General features: G+C 43.0%; 2 protein-coding genes and 1 pseudogene across 4 annotated transcripts in view; 1 reads left to right on the top strand and 2 right to left on the bottom strand.

The window, feature by feature from the left end:
• Window positions 1-424: 424 nt before the first annotated feature.
• LOC149524540 (zinc finger MYM-type protein 1-like) lies at window positions 425-4550 on the bottom strand (annotated as a pseudogene).
• Window positions 4551-11984: 7434 nt separating this feature from the next.
• MMAA (metabolism of cobalamin associated A) lies at window positions 11985-26950 on the top strand. 3 transcript variants are annotated; one of them, XM_075929983.2, is made up of 7 exons: window positions 11985-12133; window positions 18725-19205; window positions 20643-20765; window positions 22170-22340; window positions 22647-22732; window positions 24127-24276; window positions 26592-26950. In XM_075929983.2, exons 2-7 carry the CDS (start codon window positions 18779-18781, stop codon window positions 26877-26879), a joined length of 1245 nt encoding a protein of 414 aa, XP_075786098.2. In that variant the 5' UTR covers window positions 11985-12133; window positions 18725-18778; the 3' UTR covers window positions 26880-26950. The 3 variants fall into 3 exon arrangements, with proteins under 3 accessions (XP_075786098.2, XP_089634100.1, XP_006114747.2); XM_089777974.1 differs by lacking the exon at window positions 18725-19205 and having other exon boundaries at window positions 12064-12133; XM_006114685.5 differs by lacking the exon at window positions 11985-12133 and having other exon boundaries at window positions 18803-19141.
• ZNF827 (zinc finger protein 827) overlaps window positions 24677-27014 on the bottom strand; it is a 177395-nt gene continuing 175057 nt past the window's right edge. The window contains exon 20 of the mRNA XM_075929977.2: window positions 24677-26852. The gene's annotated coding sequence lies outside the window, so the exon portion shown is untranslated. The remainder of the gene's footprint in view (window positions 26853-27014) is intronic.

Raw genomic sequence — 27014 nt, 5'->3', positions numbered from 1 at the left:
GTTGTGTCATCATTCGAGACTGCTGTAACATGAAATGTATGTCAGAATGTGGATAAAACAAAACGGGACATACAATTCTTCCCCAAGTTGTCCAGTCAGAAATTTAAGTAATGTTTTATTTAATGAGGTTCATGAACATGGAGGAACGTCCTCTGGAATGGTGGCAGAAGCATGAACAGACATACAAATATTTAGCATATATAGCATGTAAATATCATAGAATGGCCAGCTACAAAAGTGCCATGTGAGCACCTGTTCTGGTTTTCATTGTGACTAATTGGGCAGCATTATTTGCTCTAACTGTATACTAACTTTCTTGTTTCAGTGATTAGCTGAACAAGAAGTAGGACTGAGTGGACTGTAGGCTCTAAAGTTTTACATTTTGTTTTTGAGTGTTTTTACTATCTCTACATAATTCTATGGTTTACAGGCTGAGATTGAATATTTCTTGAAACAGTTCTTTTGGCTTGCAGTCCAATTTGAAGTTGGTGGAATATATACATTTCAGGAAGATGATTTCATCACCGAGATCTCTTGAAATTTTGTTGTGCCTTGGTTGAAATTGTTCAGCCACTAAATATAGATCTTCATCACTTAGTTCTCTGAACTTCTGAAGGAATCCAGAAAGGGTACAAATTTGTTGTTCTGATCCAGGAATTTTGGGCCTCAGTGATCCTGATAGCCCTGGCCTGGCCATGGCAGCATTGGTTCTTGGACCTCCTCACTCTTTCAGTAGAACAGCTCTTGGCCCTCCCCCTGCAGCCAGACCCAACTCACAGAAGTTTGGTAGGCTTAGGCTCCATGTACCTCATGGCTTGGAAGCTCCATGGCTGATGGCCTCTGAGAGACAGTGCTCGGAGAAGATCCAGGCGGTCCTCTTGGAAAGCCAGAAACCTTCAACCAGGTCTTCCTACCTAGCAAAGTGAAAGCAGTTTGTGATCTGGTCGGGTGGTAAGGGAGTTCCTCCTATGGAGGCACCAATCCCAATTATCCTGGATTACCTCCTGGCTAGCTTTGGAGTCACCTAAGTGGAATGGACATGAGTAAGCACTCGAAGAAAAAACGGTTACTTACCCCATAACTGTTGTTCTTTGAGATGTGTTGCTCATGTCCATTCCACATCCCACCCACCTCCCCTGTGTCAGAGTGTTCTGGCAAAAAGGAACTGAGGGGGTGCAGGCCAGCGGGGATATATATGCACTGGTATAGTGGTGCCACTCCAGGGGGCTCCCCAGCTGGCCCAACAGGTATCACTGAGGGAAAACTCTCTGGCAATCTGTGCACGTGGTGCATGCACACACCTAAGTGGAATGGACATGAACAACACATCTTAAAGAACAACAGTTATGAGGTATGTAACCGGTTTTTCTGAATTGACTTAAGCTCAGTGTGAGCCTGTGCTGTGAGAGTAAGATTCAAGCTCACTTAAATCCTTTCTCAGAGAGTCTAAATGCTGTGTAACTGGTTTAATGCCTTCAATTCATGCTGACTATCTCATTGTTGATATGTCATGAAGGGAAACAGGCAGATGCTGCTTCAGAATTTCCCACTTTCGAGGACTACTTCTAAAGAGGTTTGTACAATTGCTGGATTGTTCCAAAGTATATAATTGCTTCCTTGTATGATTCAGTGCAATCAATGCTGACAAGATTTAGTGTGTGGTTGCCACAAGTGGAGAAAATACAGTTTGGATTTTGCTCAAGAAGGACTGCTTGTCCTCCATTGTACTTCCCAGCCATATGGGATCCATTGTCGTAAGCTTGGCCAATACAGATTTGAAAACTTAATTTGAAGCCTTCCAGAAATTCCAGTACACGAACAGCGATTTCTTTTCCTATTTTTTTCATAAAATTATGGAACAAAATTATCATTCTTCAATTGAAACCTTTGAACTTCTTGCAGTTTTAATATATTGAACCACCATGGATGTCTGTTCTTTATGAGAATAGTCTGCAGTTGCATCAATAATGATTGAAAAGTACTTTGCATGTTGTATCTCTTCAAGAATTGTGGTTTGCACAAATGTCCCACACAACTCAATAAACTCGTTTTGTATTCTGGTAGACAGATAATGGACTTGCATGTGTTTTCTGCTTTTTTGTGATTCGTGAACATGCTTAACATGGCCTGATAAAAGTGGGTCATACTTGCTAAGAAGCTCGAGTATACCAAGAAAGTATCTATTTGTAGGATCGTTGATACATTTACTGGAACCAAACAAAGCCAATCTCCGTTCAGAAAGAAAAAGAACGACATTCAATATGCACTCAAGGAATCTTTTCCAGTTGTGATTTTCTGTATTTATTACACTCAGAGTAAGTTTTCAATTGAACTGTCAGCTAGTGCTGCTCTACTAGCTGATTTCCATGTAACTTAGCTATCTTTCTGCGATACTGAAATTTCATGTGCAGGTATTCAATCTTTCAACTTCCTCCAACCTCTAGTGATGCTCCAATTGGATGGATCAGACTGTACTGATGCATTTGAAGTATTATTGCTAAAAATGAAACAGAATACAGAGCCTGCTTTTCGATGCTCCAACAGAGCCAGTCTGTTGTGCAAGTCTCTCCATTTAGAAGAGTTTTTGTTAGCAGGTGAGTGGGAAAAGCATAATTTTCAGCATCTTTTGGAATAGTACTTGGAATCTGGAAACAACTGCATTTGAGCAACATTGTTCTTATCAAGAAGTCTGGTATTAGGTTTTGATGCCACTGTTGTTACACTGTGTCCTGTGCTAGCCATAAGTTCTTGCTCTTGATGTGCAGCGTCTCTGAGGTCTTCATTTTCTTCCTGCACAGTCTCTAAATCGAGCATAGATTCTGCATCTATTGCTACTGTTGGCATTTCTGTATCTTGATTAATGACCTCCTTATGTTGAGGCAGTGGCATTGAAATGTCATTTGTGGGGACAAAGTTTTCATCATAAGAACTGGAAGTGCCACTGTAAGTATGGTCACCATCTAATGGCTGAGGCATCTTTTCTATGAGAAATGATGTTGTTGGTTTTAAATTCTTAACTGCTGCTTTAGTCTGTAGCTTTCGCTGTTTCTTACTTGAACCACTTTCAAATGTTGGCTTCATTTTTTATAAAGGGGTTCTTTTAAAAACACAATAGCACAGTAAATTAATTTGCAAAAGGCTATTGGTTATAGAGAATTTTAATTGTAAATACTTTGCAATGAATATTATATAGTAATGGTTTGGGGTATAATTTACTACTGCCCTTATAGGCTTATATAGCCAAAGTCTTGAAAAATTGTCTAACGTTCTCATTATTAAATTCCTCTAATAACTGGTGCATTATTATGAATAGGAACACCGGACAATTGCCAAATTAGATATAAAGTTTATTAAACAACTGGAATTAAAAGTTTATTATCAGAAAAAGGTGTTTAAAAGTGAATCTAAAACTAGACCAAGAGAGCCTGATATATTTATTGTATACAAAGACACACAAGAAAAAAACGGGAATATGAAAATCTCCTAAGCAGAGAGAAACATCTAATTTAAAGGTTAAACTTACCCTCAGAGCAAGCAAAATCACTTTACAGTAACAGAATTCATTATGACTTTCAAAACCTCTAAGCTGTGCAAAGACTGTAAACGGTGTTTCATAATGTAGAATCACTGCTCTAGTCTCGAAATGAAAACTTGAGTGTAACTGAAAAATTGATGAAGGCCTATGGTCCCACAATAATTTAAATCAATGTTTTGCAGGTGTTTATATAGCTTCTTTTGTTGTGTCTGCTACAACTGCAAGGTGTATAATAAATGGAAATGACTTGGTAGAAAAGTGTCAAAAGCTGAGAGGCCCTTTTGTCTCCAAATGCTCCTCTCCCCCCATAGGGCCTGATTGTAATTGAAATCAATATATTTGAAAACATAGAAAACATCCAAAAGTATTTAACTAAATAGCATTTTATTGTTTAACAGCACAATGAATCATGATTAATTTTTTTAGGGCTGTCAAGCGATTAATAAAAAAAAGGGAGGGAGAGGCAAAGTCCTAATCCCCTTCTTTTTGCCTATTTGAGCTCATATTTGAAGTTCAAGGCCCGAGTGGCTGAGACACGTTATTGTATGGAAAAAAATAGGCTTGGGAGAATTTGGGGCTGGGCTCACAAACTTGTCAGACTCACTTGTGAAAGACAATTTAGTTGTGCCCAGGATAAATGTGACCCTTACAGTTAAGTCAGGCTTAGTGAGCTATATCAGTTCAATGAAAATGAGACCAGCATGTCTAAAAATATGGTAAGAAAGGTGATTAAAGTGTAATCTGAAATGCTTGTATGACACAAGGCTTTAGAGAGCCAAGATGGGTAAAGTACTGTAATATCTTTTTTTATAACCTATTTCTGTTTGTGAGAGACACAAACTTTTGAATTTAATCTCTTCTTCAGGATTAAGTTATTTTAACACTCAGAGCTGATCTACACTACTATGGTAAATTGATCTAATATATAAGACTTCAGTTATGTAAATAATGTAACTAAAATCAACATTGTTAGATCGACTTACCGCAGTGGCTGAGCTGTATTGGTGGAGACCATCTACTGTTAACTTCCCTTATGCTTCTCAGGGAGGTGGAGTACACAAATCAATAATGTTCTTCCATCAATTAGAAGATTAGATGGACTGAATATGCTCGATCCTTCACACCCTTGAGTGATTTAGTTAACATGACCTAAATTTAGGTGTAGACAGCAGCTTAGGTGTAAACAGGTGTAGGTCAATGGAAAAAAATTTCTGTCAACCTTGCTACCACCTCTCAGGAAGGAGTATTATGTACATGGACAGGCGTGTACAAATCCCTTCCATCAGTGTAGGTAGCATCTGCCCTCAGTCCTAGGGCATGAGCATCTGATGGCTTGGGTGGGAGAAGGCTCTGCCTTCCCAAACAGCCAGCCTGGTCCCTCCCACACTCCACCTCCAGAATGCCTGCTATAGGTGTACTGGTGATGGAGTGTTGCTGCCATGGAATGCCCGCCTTCCCCATGTTCCAAAGTGGTTGGGGCCACGGTGCCGTCTCCCACCCTGGTGCTCCAGGATCCAGGGAGGCTAGAGCCATGTGGCCTCTTCCCTTCCCGCTGCTCCAGCAATACTGGGATGTGGGCGCTCTTCCCCTCCCTGTGGTGGGGGCGTGTGCATGCTTGGCATGCTGCTTCTTCATCCCAACATGGGGAAGGGAGGGGCTCTACGTGGGGTTGGTGGCAGACAAGCCTCCAATGTAGATGTGCTGTATCAGTGTGAAGTGGGACTGGCGCTGCCTGTATAACTTAAACTTGGTTTGAAACTACACAGAAGTAAAAATACCTAATGTAGGTATGCCCTAATGCAGTGGTTTTCATTTGCGGAACCCGAAAATGTTCAAATGGAGGTGCAGACTCCTGTGAAAATCATAGACATAGTCTGCAGACCATACAGGCTGAAAACTGCTGCCTCAATGTGGAAGTGTCTTAATGTTCTGGAAAGGGAACTACTAAAACTCTTGCCACTCCTTGCAGAGAACATGGGATGGTGGTGACAGCCCTACAGGCTGAGGGGCAGTGATATTCAACGTTGTACTGGAGATACTACTTTTACAATGAGAAATGATATGCACATTGTCATAAAAGCAGATTCTTGGCACTGGCTTAGTTAGAAGAATGGATTCATTTTAAAAATGACAACTGAATTTATATGCCTTGCTCAGTCCAGGGTTGACCATAAATGTTTAATGCTCAGAACACTGGCCTTTTTCCAGAATGCTGGCCAAATTAAATTGAGGATGGTGTGTATTCAGCATTTTGATTTGCTTCCCCCTTTCCCTTTGTCTCCAATTAGATGAGCGATAAGGAAAAGGAGGAATGATGTCTCCATTCACTCTCTTTGTTTCACAGGGCTTTCTGCTCCTTAGTCTCACTGCTGCTCTAACTGGAGAATTGAAATGCTGAACCAAATTAACACAGCATGTAGCCCACCCTAAAAAGTAGAGCTTTTGTGAAATCCATCCTCACACAGTTGTAAGCACCGTTTAAGTGTCGAGTAAAATGGAGGGTAGGAGGTGGAAGGAAAGGTAGGTTTGTATGGTCCTTCATACTGGTTTTTTTCCCAATTATTTTTGGTAAATGTCCCCCATATGTTTTGTTTAAAGGTATTGTTTGTTTGCTTTTAGCTTTGAAATTGTCAATACTGTTCTTTCCTAGTTACGGTAGTCTCACAGGGGTTCTCAGAATTCTATATTGAGTTTTTCAACTCTTAACCAAAAGCGGTAAGCTACTGAAGCTGCCTTAACAAAAAGATCTTTTCACGTATATGTTTGGATTAAATAGTTGTGAATAAAGCAGAACAAAAATGTCTGACTAAAAATCACCTACTGTTGATCCCTTAACAATCAATAGGGAAGAGAAGCAAAATCATTTAGGTCCCTTCATACGCAACTGCGAATAAGACCAGTTGACTCCTTCCTCATTCTTCTAGGTTATATTTAAGAACTTCACATACGATACAAGGGGTGCATTAAGCCTACTGTGGACCTAAATGGAGGTATTTAAATACTACATTCTAGTGTCAAAGTACTGTTAAGAACAGAAGATAGCACAACAGGAGTCCATACTACTGGAAGAAATGTAACGAAAGCAGGAAAATGGTATGAACATGTAATGCAAACTGTTCTTCTGGCAATCTTTGTTTTCCTCTTTGCTTTGTCCTGTGAAGATTTGATGGCAGGCAGCTGCAGACTGCCCCCTGGCAGAGGTGTGAAACCAGGACTAGCCACTGGTCTTTCTAAAATGGCAAAAAGTCTTTAGAGAACTTGCCAAATAACACCCACGTGATGGATGTAAAACTAGAAAAATTAAAAGGAATTGAACACTGCCTTTGATGTCTGACTGTGCTAGTGTTACGGCCCACAGCATCAGGAGAAAGGCAAGCTAACACTGGCAATGGGTTAGTTTTTAATCAAATAAGCAGATATTTCTGCTTAGCATTGAAATAAGATATTTGATTTAAAAAGAAACAGTGGTTCAGTCTGTCTCTTTCTTGACTAAAATGGCAAAGCATCAAAATAAGCACATTCAACAAAAGTTGAATTTGGTTTAGAGAGGGTGAGAAGTGTTTACCATATACAGATGAGCATGAGTCGTCTGAGGCAAAAATGGCAGTTTTTTTTCTTTAAGCCTTTCAGCAATTACACACAAAGAATCTGATAAATATTGAACTATGGCATCATGTCACAGGGCAACTTGCTCATATGTTTAATAAGTTGTTTCCCATTTTTCTGCACATCCACGTTCCAAATAAATGCCCTGTCACAAAAACAAATACTAGTTACAATTATGCTTTCTAGTCTGCATCTGCTTGTGTAATAAAATGAAGTTCTCACAAATACCATATACTTTTAGGCTATGTCTATGCTGTAGTGCTATTTTAGGATACTGGAAGTATCCTGAAATAATTATTCCGCATCTTTTGAGTGCACTCGTTATTTTGAAATATAACAGGCTCGCTTTTCCAATATCCCTGTGAACCTCATTCCAAAAGGATTAAGGGACATTTTGGAATAGCACTCTATTTTGAAATTTGGCTCTGGGTAGACAGTGCCAAATTTCAAAGTAAGCGATTTTGAAATTAACTCAAAATAAACTACACAATTTGCATAGCTCAAATTGTGTAACTTATTTAGACCAATGGGTGTAGTGTAGGAGCACCCTTACAGAGCTCTCTTGACCCGTTGCAGAGCCCATGGAGGAGGCAACAACACAATTCTACCAGGATCTAGAAAGTCAGTGGTTCGCTGCAGAATTCAGGACATTTAAACTGGTTTAAAGTAATTCACTGCTGGTCATGTTTGAGTCAATGTTAAAATAAAACATGGATTTAAATCCTTTCACAGACAGATTGAGTTCTGCAAATTTTTTTCACACGTTCTAGAGTCCTACTGAATGAACTCTTGAGTATTTTTAGGGGCAAGTGATTAAAACTGCTGTGGCTGAACAGTACAGATTTATGATCAGGATGATGTAATTTATAATAAATCCAATGAAATCCATGCACATTCAAGCTCTTATTAGACAAAGATATAGCACTAGCTTCCCCTTCTGGCCAAAGGGAGCAGCAATCCCTGGGCATGAAAAGCTTTGCAGACATACAGCTCTATATTCTCGTATATGCTTAAGATAGGGATTATTAACATATCTTTTATCATCAAGATATACCACAAAAGCACTTTTCTACACTGGGAAGGTTTGTTAGTATGACTATACTAGCAAACTTTCTAGTGTAGACGTGGCATCTATCTTGTACTGCCCTGATTGAGAGGGAGAGTGTGAACTAGATTTTATTTAATGCTCTTCATCATTCTTTATACCTTTCACCCTATTCTCTCTTGTTGTTTGCACCTGTTTATTGTGACTTGTATAAACTAGATTGTAAGCTATTCAACAGAAATGTTTGGGAATTTTGTGATAAAGTACTTGTTTGTCACACTGTTAAATCCAAACTTATTGGTGGGAAAGGGGATCAATTTTGATAAATCTTCTGACTAATTTTTTTTTAAGTTTTAAAAATGTGGAAACTAAGTCAAGTTTTGTTTTTTCCAGTTTGAAATGACATTTTGTTTTTGAAAATTTAGTTAATTTATACAAAAAGGGTAACATTTAGAAAAGTCAGAGTTGAAACAAAATGTTTAGAAATTATTAAAGTAAAATGTTTTGGGGCAGTCTAACATTTTAATAGTTTATTGGTTTGTGTAAATTTTTGTTAGTTCAACTTTTCATCCTGATTCAGGACGAGGAAAAAAATTCAAAATAAAATGTCATGGGATCAGAAAACAGTTTCTCTGTCAGGGCTAGGTCTGTAGATCATCAGAGTGGATCTTCATTGAGCTGTAGCTGCACTGGGATTCCCCCACTTGCCCTGTGCTCCATACAGGGCTTCTGCTTTTGAAATGTACAAGAGCTCCGGTGGGGTTCTTGTACATTTCAAAAGCAGAGTCACAGCAGGAGCAGGGATTGCTTCAGTCCCCGCTCATGCCATTTCTACTGTGCCTCTACCTCCCCTGCCACTGCAGAGACAGTGCTTTTAAGCCAGCTACCCCCAGCACCTGCTCCTGCCCCCCTACTTGCTGGCTCTCTGATATAGGCAGTGAGGTGGCGTGGGAAGTGACTAGTCGCATCACTAGTAGACTAGTCTCTTAGGGTATGTCTACACTACAGCGCTAATTCGAGCTAACTTAGTTCGAATTAGCTTAGTTCGAATTAACGCATCGGACTAAAAATCTAGTTCGAATTAGCATTTTGCTAATTCGAACTAGCATGCCCACATTAAGTGGACCCTGAACCGGGGTTAAGGATGGCTGGAAGCAGTGCCGGCAGGGCATCAGATGAGGACTTAGAGCGTGGAGCTGCTGCCTCAGGCTAGCTGAGGGCTGTGCTTAAAGGGACCCGACCCCTACCGTGAACAGACAGTTCTCAGGGGTGCCCCGCTTGCAAAGCAGTCCTGGCTTGGAGTGCCCTGAGTGCCCACACTGGGCACATCACAGCACTCGGCCATCAGACCGGCTGCACTTGCCGCAGGCTGCCATCTGGGGAGAGGGGGCAATTGGGGGGGCTGCAGGAGAGCTTCCACCCCTAGAAGCCCGTAGAGCCAGCCCAGTCCTCCCCATCGGGGGCTTCTATCCCATTCCTCCCTCACCTCCTTCCACTTACCCTTCCCTACCCCCCTTCCTGATGTACAAAATAAAGAAAACGTGTGGTCAAAAATTGAATCTCTCTTTATTGAACAAAACTCGGGGAGACTGGGAAAAGGAGGTGGCAGAGGGGAAGAGAGAGGGTGGGAGAGGGGAGGGCAACTAAAATGATCAGAGGTTTGGAACAGGTCCCATATGAAGAGAGGCTAAAGAGACTGGGACTTTTCAGTTTAGAAAAGAGGAGACTGAGGGGGGATAGGATAGAGGTCTATAAAAGCATGAGTGGGGCGGAGAGGGTGCATCAAGAAAAGTTCTTCAGTAGTTCCCATAATAGAAGGACTAGAGGACACCAAAGGAAAGGAATGGGTAGCAGGCTTCAAACTAGTAACAAAGTTGCTCTTCACAAAGCAAATAGTCAACCTGTGGAACTCCTTGCTGCAGGAGGCTGTGAAGGCTAGAACTAGAACAGAGTTTAAAGAGAAGTGAGATAAAGTCATGGAGGTTGGGTCCATGGAGTGGTATTAGCCAGGGGGTAGGAGTGGTGTCCCTGCCCAAAGTTTGTGGAAGGCTGGAGAGGGATGGCACGAGACAAATGGCTTGGTCACTATCTTCGGTCCATCCCCTCCAGGGTCCCCAGGGTTGGCCGCTGTCGGCAGACAGGCTACTGGGCTAGATGGACCTTTGGTCTGACCCAGGACGGCCATTGTAAGCTCAGGGTCGGGGGTCTCAGTGGACCACCTTGATTTTCATGCACACCTGCTCCTGGGTGGCCAGGCTGGCAGCTCTCCTGCCCTAGATGGCCGCTTTACTGTGCCTAGTTCGGAGGTCGTGGACGAGGTCCACGATGTCCGCACTAAACCAGGCGGGTGCCCGCCTCTTGCGGTCCCGGGCAAGCTCCCGGGAGCTGCCAGCCTGGTCCTGGGAAGAGGAGGAAGGCTGGGGGGAATCGGGTGGCTGGCTCGAGCCGTGCCAGGTGCAGGGTCTGCTAGCTGGGTGCTGGCAGGCTTGCACCTGGCACGGGCATTGTAGCCAGCTCGTGCCCCTTTAAAGGGTCCGGGTCCAGGAGGGGGGCAATAGAGTTTCCCTGGTGTTGGCCAGAGTGGCCACCAAGGAAAGCTGGGGAGGGCTAGCCTCCCACTAATTCGAATTAAGGGGCTACACACCCCTTAATTCGAACTAGTAAGTTCGAACTAGGCTTAGTCCTTGTAAAATGAGGTTTACTTAGTTCGAACTAAGCGCTCCGCTAGTTTGAATTAAGTTCGAACTAGCGGAGCACTAGTGTAGCGCCTATCAAAGTTAATTCAAACTAACGTCCGTTAGTTCGAATTAACTTTGTAGTGTAGACATACCCGTACATCCCTACCTACAAATCCATATCACTGGCTATAGTCATGCTCCTATATGTGCTCTGTTATGGGAAAGGAAGCAGACATGGTTAAAACCTTTGGGGTTTATGGACCTCTATATCAACCTTCTCTCAGTCAGTTGCATGTAGGACTTATGGACCCTGGATCACCTGCATCCTACAGCTTGGATTTCTGGTGTTCCAAGTAGGTAGCTATTGCAATTACTATACGAAAGTCATGTGCATGCTACCCAATGGCAGCCTACTTTCCAGGCTGTTGGCCTGTGACACAGATGTAGGGGCTTTCTCATGATGGCATCTTTGTAGTCTTATGACCTTACAGCTGTTGCAGAATAAAACGGTGGAGGAACAGGGATACGTCCACCTATGCCAGAGAAGGCTGTGAGAATCCCTCTGGTGCTGTGATTCATTTTAAAATAAAGGAGGTAATATTTTCCCCTTGGAAATGGAAGAAAAATTAGGGTGTTTGGGGGAAAAACAGCCAATGGGGAATCTCAGGCTTTTCCTGAGATTATAAACAGGTATACACGCCTGCCTTATTTTTAATTCAAAGGGAGATGGCATACTGGTGAATGGAGTGAATTGTGGGGGTGAAGTTGCAATGGGAGTGTAGAAGTCCCACTGGTTGGAGCCTAATTAAGGGTGGTTTAGCAGCGTTCAGGACAGGTGCCAGGATACTGGGCCCTCTTCATGGGACCCAGCGTTGAAGGCTCCTCTTTGTGGCTGTGTTCTGGTCAGACCCGCTGGCAAGGACTAGACTACAACTGCAGCACAGTAGGTGCAGACGTGTGTGTGGGGTGTATGGAATGTGCGGGTTGTTGGTACAGGCTGCCTCTATGCAGGGATGGAGCAGTCTGAGCGTGTTGGGAGGGGTGTATGGGGGCGGGGCGGTGCAGGAAAAGCAGCGGGCTCTGAGCGCCGTTGGGGGGGGGGAGGGGAAAAGTTCTGCTCTGTTCACACGCGCTCTACAAATCGCCGGCAGCCCTGGCGCGCGCTCTATTGCGCGTGCCCGGAGCTCAGGCCCCGCCCCGCTCCGCTCGCGCCCCTTGCCCCGGATGTCCCGCGCGGCGGAGCCGGAGCAGGAAGCTGCTGCGGGGCCGGTAGGACTGGGCCTGGCGCGGCGGGATCCGTGGGTGGGGAGGGGTGTTCGGAGGGGCCGGGGCAGTGGGGAGGGGAGGGTTGGCGGGGTGAGGTGGGGGCGGGGGGGGGTGCGCAGCGGTGGGTGGTTTTGTGTGAGTGACTCACGAGTCAGTTCTAGCACTTTTGCTGCCCGTTGTCGGGGCTACACAAGCAGCCCCTGGTAGACCGAGCAGCTGAGCGTCCCCGTCCTCCCTGTGTTGGGCAGCAGCGCTGGGGCAGCCTGGTCCCTGCCTAGGACTCCGAGGCGCTGTGTGCGCCAGTAACGTTTTGTTATTGAGACTCCGTGTTCTTCTGCGCATGTCAGCACTGGTCTCTGAGACATTATGGAACCTTTTTAAAATTAAAATGGAACCGATCAATGAATTAAACATTGGTCCAGGGGGCTGCAAGCTATGGCTCTTGAGCCAGATATGGCTCAGGATGGAACCAATTATGGCTCTTCTGTCATTCCCAAAATACATACAACTTTTTAAATTCAAATGAAAAATTAATTCAAAAGTTTATAAGCGTGTAGTTACTCAGGTAGCTTGAATATGTGTAGCTCCAGGTTCTGAGTGGTATTTCCCCAGCTGACTCTGGGTTCCGTGTGGTATTTCCTCTCTGGAACGTGGGGTGAGCTGGGGAGTCCCCAGCTGATCCCGGGCTCCCCGCAGCATTTTCCCAGAACCCGGAGTCAGCTGTGGAGTCCCCTGCTGACCCTGGGCTCCATGGCTTTGAAATGCACAAGAGCCCCTAGTGCATAGGGGAGTCAGAGGGACTTTCCACTGGCCCCAGGCTATACGCGGAGTTCTGCATTCCTCCTTTGAAATGAATTTCAAAGCCATGGAGCCCGGGGTCAGTGAGAGACTGAGTCCTGCTGACTCTGGGTTCCATGCTGTGTTGCGGGGGCTCTTGTATATTTCAAAAGAGGAATGCAGAAGTGTCTATCAACTAATCGAGTAGTCGATGGAAATTTCATCGAGTACTTGACTAGTCAATTAATCGCATTTTAACATCCCTATTTTCAGTCATACAAATGGGCATTCGTATACTGGCTCTTTGTTGACCATATAGTTTGGCTCTTTGGTTTGAAAAGGTTGCTGGCCCCTGCATTAGTAAGTTCCCCAACTAGATGGCATTTCCACTGGAGGTCTGAAGGAAGTCTCCTAAAAAATTGCAGCACTACCGGATTTATGTAACCAGCATGTGATCACTGAAGGATAACAAATTATTAAGGTTACATCTCGGTCATGGATCTTTTTAGTAAAAGTGAGGGGACTGGTCAACAAAATTAATGGACTCTCGGGACCTGCCCCTGACTTTTATTAAAAATACTGGGAGAGAGGAGGCACACTAACAGAGCACAGCCAAAAGGCTGACTTTCAGCAGCTGCCCCAGCCCCAACACTGCTCATGTGGGCAGGGCCTGATTTATTGCTGTTCCAGCCCCAGAGGATTGCCTCATCCCTGGGGAAACTGGTCCAGGGCCTAAGGATCATTGCTTTAGCAACTGGTGGAGTGGCCAACTGCTCTAGCATCCCCGGGGCTGACCCCTAGTTGGTTCTCCAGTGGCGGGGGACCACAACTCTGGTGTCTCTTTCACCAGTGGAGCTGACCCAGCCTGGTTGGATGCTGCTACTCCAGTCCCTGAGGGGGTGTGTGTGTGGGGGGGGGGGGGGAAACTCAACCCCACCCTACCCCGCCCTTACCCTCACTGTGCTGCACTCTGGGGCCACTAGCTGCTGTGGCCTTGTCCTGGAAGAAATCTTGAAGGTCCCAGGATCTGTGCCCTCATGACAGAATCATATCCTTACTCATTTGATGCAAATTTTTAGAAAAGGCTCCAGAGGCAGTCTTGGCAATTACAGGTAATAAGTCCAACTTCAGTGCCAACCAAATTGAAACTCTAGTGAAGAACAGAATTATCAGGAACAAAGATGACTCTTCCCCCCCAACAAATTGTGTTCAACATAGCTTTTGTAAAGGGCATTCATGCCTCTACCTACTAGAAATCTTTGATGGGATCAACAAATGGGGATAAAGATTCAATGAATATGGTGCACTTGGGCTTTTGTCAGAATCCTTCATCAAAATCTTTTTAAGCAAAATAAGCAATTTTGGGATAAGAAAAGAAGGTGCTCTCATGGTTAAGATAGGGAATGAACGGTCAGTTTTCAGAATGGCAAAAGGTAACCAGGGGTGAAAGATGTTATGCTTAAAAGAAGCATTCGGGATCTTTTTCAGAGGGATAAGGCAACATACCACATTTATTGAACATACATATATAGATTAAATCAATACTTATATGCATATGATCTATATATATCACTCAAGCACTCTCTCTCTCTCTCTCTCTCTCTCCCCCCCCCCTTCCCCGTCTTGCTGTTGTTACCAACTAGTTGCTCCCCTTAACTTCACTGTCCAAGTGAATTAGACGGGAGAGGGGTGGAGCCGGGCTTCTGCCAATCCGGATCGATGCTCCAATGGTGATAAGACGAGACCCGGGGTCCTCTGCAAGACGCCTCACTTCTATAGCAGCTTCTCTCTCATGCAAATCTATCCCAGATTCAAAATCTGTGTCTGTGTCCGTTGGTCCTTTGTGCTGCTTCTCTCTGGGTGTTGTCCCGATGCTGTTCGGAGAGGGTGTTTTCCAAAGAAGGTGCTTGCCTCTAATCCCCAAGGCTGTCAATGTGTCTGCTTTTCTTTCTTGAGCCCACTTGACAAGTTTTATTGTATGTCCTTGGGTCTGGCTTCCACCCCCTCTTCAACTGTTGTAGCTGTCTGGAGGTGCTTGGCTTCCAAATCTTACTCATTCACAGGGCTTGCTGAACCGCGCTGTCCATGCACAGATCATTCTGCGCATGCGCAGATCGCCCAAACCCGGCTCTTCCGGGTTGCAATCTACTTGCTACGGGCGAGTAGATTGCATTATTTGTCGAGCCCTGCTCATTCACAGCTCATTCATTCATTCAACAGGGCACTTGATTACAGAGTGGGGGAAAGATCTTATTCTACTCATAGCAAAAAGACATTTTTCTTCCATTTTAACTATCTACCCAGTTTTCTACAAGTTTTCGATATAGGGTTCTAATACAAAGTTACAAGGTTATATGGATTCAGGTTCTAATACAAAGTTACAAGGCACAATGCCGAGTCATATGAAATAATATACTTAATACATAGATTTATCTACAAAGTAACATAAATTTCTTATAGGTACTGTCATATTGCATACCTCATTACCCCAGGGGAGCTTGGGGAGGAGAGAAGTACTGCAATATGACAGTACTTGTAAGAAAATAAATATGGGGTGGCGTGTAGGGGGCTCAGGACAAGGAGTGGAGATGTGGGGAAGGGAGCCAGGAATCAGGGTTAGGAGGGTGGGGAGCTAAAAGCAGGGGGCTAGGGTGTATGTAAGAGGAGTGTTGGGGGCAAGGGTGTCATTTGAAGCCCCTCCTCCAAAATTCATACCAGGATGCTGCTTACTGTCTTAGTAAGATGGAAGCACATAGTGAAAGATGAAAACATAGTATGGGCCATTCCTCTGCTCTCTAGCCAGGAGGTAGAACAGTGATTTCCAACCTTTTTAAGCACTAAATCACAAGTGCAATCCAAGATCTACTTCAAATCCAATTTCCTTGCCCCGCCTCTCTGAGGTCCTGCCCCTGCTCATGCCATCCTCCCTCCCTCTCTTCCCCCATACTCACTCGCTTTCACCAGGCTGGGGCAGCGGGTTGAGGTGCAGGTTCAGGTCTTGGGTTAAGGGATTTAGAGTGCGAGGGGCTCTGAGCTGAGCTTGGGGCAGGCAGTTGGGTTGCAGCAGGGGGTTCTAGGTGCAGGCTCTGGGAGTGTGTTTGTATGCATGGGAGCTCAGAGCTATGGCAGGGGCTTGAGGCATAGGATACCTGTTTAATTGGTCAACCAGGATCCCAACAGGTGGGGAGCCATGGCATGGTGGGTCTGGCTGTCAGTTAACTGGTACAGGTAAGCATCATCCAGTAAGGGTGATGCTTACTGAGTAACTGGTTAATCATTAGCATCCCTGTTTCCAATAATTCCTAACATTCCACTAGCTTTTTTGACTGACACTGCATAATGAATGCATATTTTCAGAGACTTATCCACAATAACTCCCAAGAATTCTTTTGTGAGTGGTAACAATTTGCATGGCTAGGATAAGAACATAAAAATGGCCATTCTGGGTCAGACCAAAGATCTTCTGACCGTGGCCAATGCTAGATGCCCCCAGAGGGAATCATAGAACCATAGAATACTAGGACTGGAAGGGACCTTGTGAGGGAATGAACAGGACAGGTAATCATCAAATGAACTTGTTTTCCATTCTGCCTTGCTTTGCTGATATCAAAACTGAATTCCAGTGGTCATTTTATTGCCCAGCACCCAATATCATGAGATCCCTATGTAACTCTGACTTCTGTTTTCAACTTGACTATCTTGAGTAATTTTGTACCATCAACAAACTTTGCCACATCAATGTTTACCCCTTTGAGTTCATTTATGAAGCTGATGAACAGGACTGGCCCAGTTCACATCTCTGTGGGAAAGTAAGGCAGTGCTCCCCAGTATGCCACTGAGGCAGGAAGGAGACAGCTGCCTGGGGCTCCCCGCTATAGAAGTAGGTGTGGTGCATTGACAGCCTAGCAGGCTGGTGAAAGGAGTTGGTTGGCTGGAGGCACCCTCTCCCACTCCGGTTGGGACTGCTCCAGCCCCAAGGTCGGGGTGGGCAAAAGGGCCTTGGTGGGTCTGATCCAGCCTGCCAAGCGAGTTGATCCGGCCTGCAGAGGCCCTACCACTCCCCCCATCCCCAGGCCAACTAGGATGGGCAAGGTGAGAGGATGCACTGCCGTTACCACACCCTGGCAGCCTGGGGCCAACCCGGAGGTGTGCTACCATGATCTGGGGCCAGTCCCAGAGGCACCACTACTGCACCCAGGCAGCCTAGGGCCAGCCATGGAGGTGCTGTGGCAGCAGCACCTCCAGCCTCCTAAGCCGGCTCCAGACTGAGTGTCTGCGGTAGCGCACCTCCGGGGCCGGCCCTGTTGAGGAGCCTCAGCCACAGCACTACTTCCTCTCCAGAGGCTGCATGGGAGGAGGAGGGACAGGGCTGAGCTCCTTCCCTGCGGCACACACCAGTTAGGGGGTGGAGCCTAGACTTGCCTAGTGGGCTGGATCAAAGCCCAAGGAGGGCCAGATTTAGCCCTCTGAGAGACTTTTGTCCACCCCTGCTCTAGAAGCATGCTGCTTATGAAACTTACAAAGAAGTGAAAATAGGATTATTGAATGGAATGTGTCGTGCATTGGGAGGCTATTTCTACATTTTTCTTCAAAAGTTCCTGTCACTGCTAATTTTGGCATAGCTCTGCTGAAGGAAGCAATAGTATAAATGCAGTTTCAGGTGGTTACCAACATTTTAACCAGTGGCTAAACCTGTTAAGAGTTGGTATGCATAGCATGGAGGTTTTGTGCTTCTGACTGCTTTTCTCCAGAATGCTCCCATGGTTGCTACAAGTATGGCACTGCAATTGTGTAACTTTTTCCAGAAAATAACTATGTGGATAAGATCTTATAGGCTTCATCTTAAATCATGAAAGTTATCAAATAATTTCCAAGTTCCCCACATTTATTTAGTATACCAAAGTATATCTACTTCTGGAGGAAAGGTACAAAAGGTAAAATCCAGGAGATTATTTGATTTGATTACAGGCAGTCCCCGGGTTACGTACAAGATAGGGACTGTAGGTTTGTTCTTAAGTTGAATTTGTATGTAAGTCGGAACTGGTACATACTGTAGGGGAAACTCTAGCCAAACATTTCTCCAGAGCTCAGTTTTATTCTCCCACACCTCACTTCCCTCAGTCCTTTATTCTCAAGCTGAGGTGTCTGCTGAGAAAAGCCGCTCCATGACTCCCTGGTCTGCTGGGGGGGGCACTAGCTTCGCGTCTCCCTAGTCTGCTGGGGGGAAGCAGCTAGTGTGGGGTTGCCTCACCCCGTTTGTAAGTAGGGATCCGATGTAAGTCGGATCCATGTAACCCGGGGACTGCCTGTATTGGTATGGTCTTCAGAGCAAAACAGATCCTGAGGAAACTGTTGGATAAATATAAGATCTGTTGTATCAGTAGCACAGAAGGGGGAATGTGTCTGAGAGCTTTCCTACCTGCTGAGGTACAATTTTTTGGTTCTTTGTTTTTTGTTTAAAAAGTTTGCTGGTACCCAAGAGGATACTGCTTTTATACAGTGAGGTTTTTTTTCTTCCTATAACTGGAGTATAAACTTTTTTAAATATTTGATTAATTTCAGCTTTAAAAATGAATAATTGTGTGTCCTAAATCCTGCTAATGTGTGGTTTTTCCTTGGTGATATTTCCCTAATAAGAATAAAATACCATTTTTGAGAGAGAATACTTACATAACTAATTTTATGTGCAAATCTCTTTTGTACATGCTGTGGACACAGGTGTGGATAAAATACAATCTCATGATTTGACCAAAAAAATAGATAATCTACATCTGTTAATTTCAATATTTTGAAAAACTATTTTTTTTCTCCTTTTAGGCGGTCTGCAAATTTAGTTAAGCTGATACCACTGATACTCTGATTCCAAACAAGATGAGCACATTGTCATTACTGCGAAGATTACCTCACTATCGTTTTCTTAGAAAGACTTCTTTCAAAAGCTTCCACTCAAATTCCACTCCTGGATCACTATTTCCATATTGTCAATCTTTTAATTCAGTATGCCTGTGTTATACAAAGCGGATGTTGCCACCAAGTGATTTGAAAAGATGGCTGTGTTATCAAGCAACTGTAGACCAACGAACACAGGGACTTTGTGTCAAGGAACAGAGACTTGTAGACAGACTTTACAGTGGATTAATCCAAGGGCACAGAGCCTGCTTGGCAGAGGCCATTACCCTCGTAGAATCAACTCAGAGCAGGAAAAAGGAGATAGCGCAGGTGCTCATTCAGAAGGTATTATCCTACCACAGAGAACAAGAAAAGTTAAATAAAGGAAAACCACTAGCCTTTAGAGTGGGTCAGTCCTTTTTTGTCTGTCCAGTAACTGTTTTTTGATCTTATGATATCACCTCTTGTTCCTGACATTTTTCATTGTTAAGAAAATGTGAAATATAGTCTGAAATCATTGGGTTATTAATAGCTTGTGACCATTTTTGAGTCACTTGTATTGTTCATAAGACTAGTTTCTTCACAAGGCTGGATAATACTTGGGGGGGGGGGAGGGGGAAGCAGGAGTTTTTAAAATGGTCCTTCAATTTCTGGGAGAATAAAGGGGAATTTCTCATGGATGATCAGATTAGTTTTGTTGAGCTGAAGAATGGGGGGGGAGGGGTTGTCTAGATGGCATAGCTGCACCACCTGGTCAAAGTTTGGTTGAGCATTACCAAATGGCTGTATCTTTTTTTTTCTTGAGGTGCATGTGTTTCATCAAAAAATATAAAAAAAAATTGTTTTATCATTTAAGACCCAACTTTAAAGCAACCTACTTTTCACCTGAGAAGACATGAGTAAGATTCCCTTTACAGCCTATCAATTACTTCAGTGTATATTGGAAGGATTGTTGTAGTGTGATGTAGTGCACAATTCCCTCCCTCCATCTTATGCATGTATATGCCCAAAGGAAGGAAGAACTGGAACATGGCATCTTAAATGTTAGCGAAAGGCACAAACCACAAAGCAACATGCCAATAGTAGTTTAGTTATTTTAAATTAACATGCAAGTTAACCACCTTCGTATCTGAAACAGCAACATAAATACTAAATGTTTTCTGAAAACTGAAGATTTGACGTACTGCACTTTTTTAAAGTTTGATGGTGCAAACCTTTTTGGGGAGGGAAGAAGGGGTTAAAGAAATCCATCTTATGTTGTGATGGGCAGAATGAGTAAGTATTAGAGAACTGAATGATCCCTTGCAGAACAGATTGGTGTAACACACTGCAAATCCACAATTGGAAGGTCTGGATTTCTTCATTAGAAAATTCAATTTTAACATGTAATTCTAGTCACCTTAATAGGAAGATGAAATCCACCAATATGTGATTTATGAAGGTGATTAATTTTAGCAGTTGGTTGCCTTTTGTTATATATCTGGATGAAGGAAAGGGGGAAGTTATTTTTTTCAGACAATGTAAATTAAATTAAAAAAAAAACCCACTCTATTATTCGGGGGTTTTGTGTGGATGGGAATGGTACAAAAGAGGAGGGGTAACTTACCAGCAGTGACAGGCCTCAGACTATTTGTAGTAAATAACTGGACTAGGGTCTGATTCTATTTTTCTTAATTATATTTTAAAAGACAAATTTATTTCCTTATGATGAATATGAAAAAGAACATGTAATTGTCATAGAAATATTTTTGGGATTAGTCCACAACATGTGAATAGTATTGAGAAGAAAAGATCAGTGGATGATGTTGCCTATTTCATTAAATGAATTTATCCTCCTATTGCTTAGGATTGTCTGGTCCCCCTGGTGCTGGGAAATCAACATTTATAGAATGCTTTGGGAAAATGCTTACAGAGAGGGGACACAAAGTGTCTGTGCTGGCTGTGGACCCTTCCTCTAGCACAAGTGGCGGTGAGTGTGTTTTAAGTTTTTTTTTTTTGTCAGCTCTCCAGCATTTAATCTTGATAGTATTTAATCTTGCGTTTCTGTTGTGCATGGTTGAAAGTTTTTTCCTATAAAGTTACATTAATGAACAATATATTGTACTATATTTAATCATTTTTTGTGTGGTGTAGAATTAGGTATTGTTCCAGTTTTGTGAGGTCCCCAAACTTGTGCTGTCTACTGGTGGGCTTGTACAGCTGCTCTCTCCTGTATGAAATTAGGTATTGTATGGAGAAAGGGAAAATTTCATTTTCTGTGATCACTACTGTTACTGTTGCAACTTTACAGTATAGGTTGGAAGTAATACCAGATAATCTCTTCATTTAGAATACACTTGCAACTCATTTCCCCCCATCCCCACATCTATGCCTGCTTTGCCTTGGATCTTGGCAAAATCTGCTATTATCCTTGAATGGGAACAAGTTGTTTAACTTCTGTATCTTGGTTCCAGGGTAGATTCTTCAGTATAGTAAGTCATGATGATGTTGCAATGTGACTATCTTTTGGGTGTCACTTGCTCTTCAGCATCAGGATGTCCAAACCCATATTGCTTTCATCCTAATGCATTTGTTTATCGGATAGTCAACTAGTCATTCATATCCCTATCCCACAGAACAATGCTGATTAAGTTTCATTAAAACATTTGACTTGGGACCTAAGCAGTATCAACTGAGATCTTAATCTTTCTGTCATAGATGGCTGTATCTAATACATTATCACTTTCTGTATATCTATCCCTCTTGAAATGTATTCTTCTACAGGGGGATGTTACAGGTTAACTATGAGTTAAAAACTGAGCAATTAGTTGTTTCTAGAAGGAATGTGCCTTGAATGTGTAGTGGAGACAACAGATTTTTAGGTCACCAGAGAAAGGGGTCAGGACAAAGAAGGACTGAAAGGGTCTGTGTCCTTTTACACTTGAGCAACACTTGTCCTATGAATAAATTCTCATTACATTCAAATAAAATTTGACTACAGGAGAGTTACTACTTTGGAGGACACTGTTTATCTCTGGGCAGTTTACTGTGGAGTGGGAGATGAGACTTTGCCCTCAGGGAGGGATAACATAGATAAGAGTTTGCTATTCCAGCTGTTCTCAGGTCACACAATGGGGTTCAGCACTTGCACAGTCCATGCTGTCATAGACAATGCCCTCTGATTAGGATTAGTGAGCTGCAGAAACTTGCTGTTACATTTTTGTGTTATTTTCATTTGTGCAAGCCAAAGAAGCCAGACAAGAACTTGTTAGAATTTCACATTATGGCATGCTCACTTGATTCTTCAGCAGAGAGATTCATCTGCTCACCTATTTATTGACTATTGAAAATTAACTCTCATTATTTTCCCCTTCTGAAATGGTTAATGTTTAAGGCTCACTCTTGGGTGATAAAACACGGATGACTGAGCTGTCAAGGGACATGAATGCTTACATCAGACCATCTCCAACCAGGGGAACATTAGGTGGTGTGACTAGGACCACAAATGAAGCTATCCTGCTGTGTGAGGGAGGAGGCTATGACATCATTCTTGTAGAAACAGTAGGTATGTGATTGTAAAGTAAATTCTCCAAATTTTAGCATTTGCACCTTATTGTACTTCCCAGGTAAACTTACTGCGCTAATGCATATTTCCTTTTAATGCTCTTCTTTTTCTTTGTCCATTTCTGATACTTCATCTTTTCTTGCCCCTTTTTGGTCCATATCTTTCACAAATAAACTAGATTTCATACTGACCTTCACTGTATCCAGTTTTGTTCAGCTCACTAAGAGAGGGAGCCATAGAGAGACCTCTGCTTAGTACGGTCATTAGAATGACTGTGAAAGGTCAATTCTGGTTTCAATTTTTCAGGTGTGGGGCAATCGGAATTTGCTGTTGCTGATATGGTTGATATGTTTGTTTTGCTATTACCACCAGCAGGAGGAGATGAGTTACAGGTATTTATCTTTTTGAAATGCTAATTATGTTTTAGGTCATAAGTAGGGATGTCAAGTGTAGTCCACTACACAATTAACCGATAATCCTTGGTTTATCAGTTAATCTTGTCCAATACATACACTCTCCCCACTGTTGCTGCCTCTGTATCAGAGGCTGCAAGGGTGGGAGGAGTGGGAGCGGGAGCCAGTGCCCGTGACGAGCTGGCTTTGCCAGCTCCCCACAAACACTGGATCTGCCTGTCCCCCTCACCCTCTTTCTAGCCAGTTTCCCATGCGTATCGGGTCCCGTTGATCCACCTACCCCCGCCTTGCTGCCTCCTAGAGAGGCAGCAAAGGAGGGGGGCATGCAGGAGCAGGAGCTGCAGGGATCTGACTTAAAAGCTGGTTCCCCCAGCACCAGCTCTGTGGTGCTGCCTCTATCAGTGTGGAAGAGGTGAGGGGGGCCAGGAGAGGCTATTGCGAAGCAGCTTTTGTCCACAGTGGCCTGGTCCCACCGTGGACAGAGGCTGCTCCTTGGGGAGGAGAACTGAGCTCCCTGCAGGGAGGCAGGGAGTCTGCACAGGGAACTGGCTTTTTAAACTGGCTCTGCTGGCAAACCAGCTCCTGCCTGCCATCCTGTGCTGCTGTCTCTGATAGAGAGGCAGCAGTGCAGGGTGGCAGGGGCCTCCCCAGGAGTGGAACCAGGAGGGCACTGACTGCCAACTGCACTTCTGGGGACTATTGAATAGTTGTGCAACTGCTAAGATTTCATGCAGTTATGCAACTATTGAATTACACGGTATCTATCATCCCTAAACATAAGTCTGAATTTGGAATGTTATGTATGCATTTTCTAGTAAACAAGTTTCAGTAGCATTTTCCAAAATGTTTGGTGGTATCCTCGCTCTTCTGTCACTTAAGTTGGGTAAGATTCTAACTTGACTTGCAAAATTTAGATCTTAATTTTCCCAAATATTACCAGTGTTAGGATTTAAAGTTTTGGTTCTGGCCAGTCTCTCTTCTCATCCACTTTATTAGTTAGATATGATTAATGTACTGTCACTTTTGAACTCTAGCAGTGGGTACATGACAAGTTGATCAGTTTAGCAAACTCAGTTATGATCCTTTCTGGTAAATTATACCAATCCATGTTATACATACATAAAGGATGTTAGTTTCTCATGTTAGAGGAATAAATATGTGAATTTAATGGTTCAGAAAGTCATAATTGCCTAATTACTAATGAAACTTGGACAGTCCTGATATTAGGAAATTCCTGGAACCTAAAGGTTAAGAAAGTCAAAGTGTGAGATAATACAACAAATAAGCCTCATCAGTTTATCAAATTTTTATGACTGAGCCTTAACACAATTTTTGTAAACATTAATTTTTCTCCTTTTCCTTGTTCCATTCAGGGTATTAAACGGGGTATAATTGAGATGGCAGATCTCGTTGCTGTAACTAAAGCTGATGGGGATTTAGTTGTGCCTGCACGTCGAATACAAGCAGAGTATGTTAGTGCTATGAAACTACTTCTCAAGCGTTCTAAGGTTTGGAGACCAAAGGTTTGTATGTTTTTATAAATGTTGTATTTTGTTCAGAAGAGGTGTATACATTAGAGGACCTAACTTTAGCCTAACTACATATTAATCACCTGAATATATTATGTAAAAGTGTCTCCTATCCCAGTTGTGCATCTCTACCTGAAAAAATCTTTGCTGCTACTTTCATATAGTCCCTTATTTATTGGATACTTTCTCTGGACTAGTTTGGAAAGATATTTTCTGTTCATGTCCTTCATCAGAACTTACTTCTGCCATGATACCTACAGCTAACTGATAATGGCTAGACTGAGGGTTATTGGTGCTTGCTGATTTTTAATCATTTCTATAGATTTAAGAAGTTTGGGAACCATTTTATTGTAAAACATTCTAACATATGTAGCTACTATTATCCATTTTGTTCTCTCTCTCTGGTTTCCTCCTTGATGTAATACCCACTTGTGATGCATTTCATGAGATTTTAGTATAAGCACCGTAGGTCCCCGATTCTTTGGGCCTTTAGGTGTTACTACAATACAAATGAGTAGAATGCTATAGTTTATGCCAAGAGTCAATAGTAATGCTTTTATATATAAATGAGGTTTCCTGGACACTTGATAATATGGACTTTTGGACAGATTTATTCAGCTGGACTGCATAAGGCTTGGTCATAGTTTTCTGGCCCTATTCTCCCACTACATGTACTCCCAGTGATGTGAAATTCAGTTAGTGACCGATGTCACTTCAGAAAGCAGGAGAACTACTACTTTGCTTCTTTGTCAAATTTTTTAGCTCCTGGCTTTTAAATCAGCTCCCTTCCCCCCCCACCCCCCCAGCACCTGCTTGCCCACTTGCTGCCTCTTTCTGATAGAGGCAGCAAGGGGGGGAAGTGACTAGTTGAGTCGACTATCCAATAAGAATATGCTTTTTGGATAATAGAGTAGTCGTTTAAATCCCTAGGTGGAATATACATTTGTGCTTTGCAGTGTCTAGTAATTAGTGGATTAATTTGTTTAAGCAGCAGAGCAATTTACACAGAGCTGAAATCTTTACCCCATAAATTTTAGTAGGGAATGTAGTAGACTTTCCCATGGCATCTGGTTCAGTTCTGCTCCATATATACACAAATCAGGAAGGATGACAAGTGACTAGAGATTACAACAACTGGCAGAATCCGGTGTCTTCCCTTCTTAGCATTGCCAACCATGGCAGCAGAAGTTTAGATTTTGAAGTGATAGTATTACCTAGATAAAAAGAGGTTGTCTGTCTGTATAGTTTCTTGTCCTCTAAATATCAGCAACAAGCCAATCATTACAACAGTAAAGCTTAAGTTTCAAGAGACATTATACAAGAATATAGTAATCTGATCTTTAATAGTGTTACTATGGTAACACTTACAGCATGAGCAAAAGTTCAACACCCAATATGTCATTTCTAAAAATTGTATCACATTGAGTGAAAGTTTCTCAACAGATACCTTGTCTATTAAACAGTGTTAATAGTAAGGAAAAAAAAATGAACCGGAGTGCTTTTTTGGGGAAGGCTGTGTATGAATAAAAACAGTTTTCTCTTTTTAGAATTTGTTTCAAATGGCTTGGACATCTGCTTTCTCACCTACAATTACTCTTCTAATGGATAGTGAAGTTAAAATGTTGTTCTTACTGTAGTATTGAATGATGGACGGTTTCATATTTATGCTATATTAGTTATAAATGTAGCTGAGAAGATCCAGTTTACTTCCCAATTAAGTAGTAATATTGTATATTTTACCTTTAAATTGTACAAATACACAGATCTCATTACTGACAGGCAGTAAATGCATGGGGATAAGCATAATCAGAGAAGAGGGGAGGGGAAATTTTGTTCAAGACTACTTAAGCAAAAACAAGTACGGTGGAATGAGAGTATCATTTTGAAGGTGACAGAAGCTTGGTTTTCAAGTCTCATCAGAAAGACACAACGTAAACTGCATAAAAAAGTAGAATCGTGTTTAAGATTGAGTTTGCTTTAGTAGGATTTTGTTCATGGGCTGTGCCTACTGTCTGCCATGAGGCCCCACTCCTGCTTGCTGGCCCTAGCTCAAGTAGGCTGCTCTGCTTCTGGGTCTGCACTGCCCAGCACTGGAAGAGAGTGGGAGAGCTGTGTCATTCCTTCCTGGTCCTCTGGGCTTTGGTAGTGCCTCCAGGCAGAAAGGGTAGTCTGGGGGTTAGCTTCCCTGAGCCCCTGGTTCATCCACTCTGCCTGTGATGGAGAATTCTGGTGCAGATACTGCCCTCCCCTCCCTGCCCCCAACCCAATGATGACTTAATTTCTTGTAAATGTCCTCCTTAATCCAACAGGTAATGCGCATCTCTGCTAAAACTGGAGAAGGCATTTCAGATATGTGGGATAAGATGATGGAATTTCATGACCTCATGCTTACAAGTGGTGAGTTGATCACCAAACGACGAAAACAGCAGAAAGTGTGGATGTGGAACCTAATCCAAGAAAATATGCTGGACCATTTTCGGAGTCATTTGGCAGTGAGGGATAAGATTCCACTTTTAGAAGAAAAGGTTCTCAGTGGTGTGTTGGCTCCAGGGCTGGCAGCAGACCTATTGCTGAAAGCATTCAAAGATGGACTTTAAGATACCATGTTCTACTGTGTCCACTGATCAATTTGCACAAATTATTTAAACATTAAATACACTTTTCCTAAGCAAGGTTTCAGATTTTTATTGCTGCAACATACTTGCACAGACAATTTATTTTCTGACTCAGGC

The sequence above is a fragment of the Pelodiscus sinensis genome, chromosome 4 (genome assembly GCF_052426305.1).
Source record: "Pelodiscus sinensis isolate ZL-2025 chromosome 4, ASM5242630v1, whole genome shotgun sequence".
In the NCBI taxonomy this organism is placed as follows: Eukaryota; Metazoa; Chordata; order Testudines; family Trionychidae; genus Pelodiscus; species Pelodiscus sinensis.
Note: the sequence above shows the minus strand (reverse complement) of the source record. Positions and strands in the feature narration are given on the sequence as shown.